General features: G+C 47.3%; 1 protein-coding gene across 1 annotated transcript in view; it reads right to left on the reverse strand.

Annotated features, from left to right (window-relative positions):
• The window catches only part of LOC109840642 (eukaryotic translation initiation factor 3 subunit D-like), a gene marked incomplete at its 3' end in the record, with an annotated part of 1622 nt that continues 469 nt past the window's right edge, over positions 6-1158 (reverse strand). Inside the window, 1 exon segment of the mRNA XM_020409372.1 lies at positions 6-1158. This exon segment is cut by the window's right edge and continues 272 nt beyond it. Within this exon segment, the coding sequence (XP_020264961.1) occupies positions 6-1158 (1153 nt within the window).

Genomic DNA, 1158 nt, shown 5'->3' on the forward strand with positions numbered 1-1158 from the left:
ATCCTCACCTGAGGCTTCACAGGATCCTTCACAAGCACATACTTCCCCTCATTAAGCTTCATGCATAGATCAACAATTGACTTCACAATACCCCACATGTTCGAAGTGTTCAAATTGATCTGAGCAGCAAAGTCCCTTGGCTTATACCCGACAACACTCAAAATGGTATGATTAAAGTGATCTCTCGGGTGAATCCTAGAAACATAACCAAGTTTCATCATGTCCGCACTCGCAAGCAAAGCCTGAGCAGTCCATTTAGCGAGCTTATTCGCATTGTTCTTGAGCTCAGTTGCAAGAACAGCCCCTCTCTGGGTTTCAAGCTTCTGCCTCCAATCAACGCCAGTATACTTTGGATCAAACTCATTGAGTGCATTCAGTGTGAAGAACGACCTCTGCCCCTTCACATCAGAAACAGCATGAACCTCGCATCTAGCGACCAAGAACATATCATCATCAAGCTTCCATCGGCGGTAACGATAAGCCACTGAAGCAACCTCTTCTCCTTCAGAAGCAAATGGGTTTGGCTCCTCAAAGGCCATCTTGTTGCCATCTCTCACAAGAACCTGCTGAGAAAAGTTCTGATTGATGTAAGTAGCTTCAATGGCAAGTGAATGGGCCGAGTTTATATCCTCCTTCGCCTCTGGCAGAAGCTCCTGCGAAGTCTCATTAACCGACAACAGATCCAATTGCGACCCATCTCGCTTATCGAAGAACAACTTATTCCCAACCTTCTGAATCACAATATCCCACGAATAGACCGATCTCGGAGCACACATCAGAGCTGAAAGTATAGCATCCGTCGCAAAGACAGTAGCTTTATCCTCGTTCGCAAGCCTACGGATCACCGGATCATCAGTAGTCGTAACCTTGAAGAAATTCCTCGACTTGAACCTCTCAAGCCTTCGATCATTCTTCGGATTGATACGATCAAAGGACCGATCATAGTACTCTAGGGCACCACAAACAAGGAGGTCCTCAGGCTGATCAGGGACCGAGAACGAAAGCTTAGTAAACGTCGAGAAGGGGATCTGATCGAGCATGGTCCACTCCGGCTGGATATCAACACTCGACTTCATCGTCGGCGAATCTCGCCTATTGTGATGGGCGTTCGCGTTAGGGTTGTTCTGATTGGATCGGTGGTGCATGTGGTAGAGCCGA

This window comes from Asparagus officinalis, chromosome 1 (genome assembly GCF_001876935.1).
Source record: "Asparagus officinalis chromosome 1, Aspof.V1, whole genome shotgun sequence".
Classification (NCBI taxonomy): Eukaryota; Viridiplantae; Streptophyta; class Magnoliopsida; order Asparagales; family Asparagaceae; genus Asparagus; species Asparagus officinalis.